Source organism: Eimeria mitis, genomic scaffold (assembly GCF_000499745.2).
Source record: "Eimeria mitis Houghton genomic scaffold, Emh_scaff8653, whole genome shotgun sequence".
NCBI classification, from domain to species: Eukaryota; Apicomplexa; class Conoidasida; order Eucoccidiorida; family Eimeriidae; genus Eimeria; species Eimeria mitis.
In genome coordinates, this window is record NW_013576372.1 from 1 (window position 1) to 924 (window position 924).

General features: G+C 49.4%; 1 protein-coding gene across 1 annotated transcript; it reads left to right on the forward strand.

Annotated features, from left to right (window-relative positions):
* Positions 1-229: 229 nt before the first annotated feature.
* Positions 230-731, forward strand: EMH_0095520 (uncharacterized protein; the record flags this gene model as incomplete). Its single annotated transcript, XM_013502244.1, has 2 exons — positions 230-285; positions 473-731. The coding sequence occupies 2 exons, from the start codon at positions 230-232 to the stop codon at positions 729-731; spliced, it is 315 nt and encodes a 104-aa protein (XP_013357698.1).
* Positions 732-924: the final 193 nt, after the last annotated feature.

Genomic DNA, 924 nt, shown 5'->3' on the forward strand with positions numbered 1-924 from the left:
TAAAGAGTCTTGTGTTAAGGGTTAAGGGTTTAGTGTTGAGGGTTTAGTGTTAAGGGTTTAGGGTTTAGTGCTAAGGGTTTAGGGTTTAGTGTTAAGGGTTTAGGGTTTAGTGTTAAGGGTTTAGGGTTTAGGGTTTAGTGTTAAGGGTTTAGGGTTTAGGGTTTAGGGTTTGGTGACCTTGAGTCTGTTGTTGAGGGGAAAGGAGAACTGCGCCAAAGCAGAACGGAGAATGTTGGGGTGTCTCTCCGCAGAGAGACAAAAAAAAACAGAGACAGGAGAACCAAAGTAACGATAGCCAACCAACTAAACACAAAAAGGAGACAAAAGGAGACAAAAGGAGACAGAAAGAATAAAGGAGACAGAAAAAGGAGACAGAAAGAATAGAGGAGACAGAAAAAGGAAACAAAAAGAAGAAAGGAGACACAAAAAGGAGACAAAAAACGAAGACAGACGGACCGCTTCAAACCACCAGGCAGCAGCAGCAACAGCAGCAGCAGCAGCAGCAGCAACAGCAGCAACAGCAGCAGCAGCAGCAGCAGCAGTGTAGCAACAGCACTGACAACAGCAGCAGCAAAAGCACCACCAACAGCAGCACCGCCAGCACCACAGCAACAGCAGCAGCAGCAGCAACATCACCAACACCAGCAGCAGCAGCAACATCACCAACAGCAGCAGCAGCACCAACAGCAGCAGCAGCAGCAGCAGCAGCAGACCTGAAAGAGTCTATCTAGTGCACTTTCGTTGTGTCCGACATCAATAAAAACTCCAAGAGGGAGAGGAATATTAAACTCTTCTGTCTCTTCTGCTGCTGCTGCTGCTGCTGCTGCTCCCCTGCTGCTGCTGCTGCTGCTGCTGCAGCAGAGACGTGCTGCAGCACGCAGCTGCTGCTCCGAAAGCTGCTGCCCCCGCAATGGGGGATTGCTG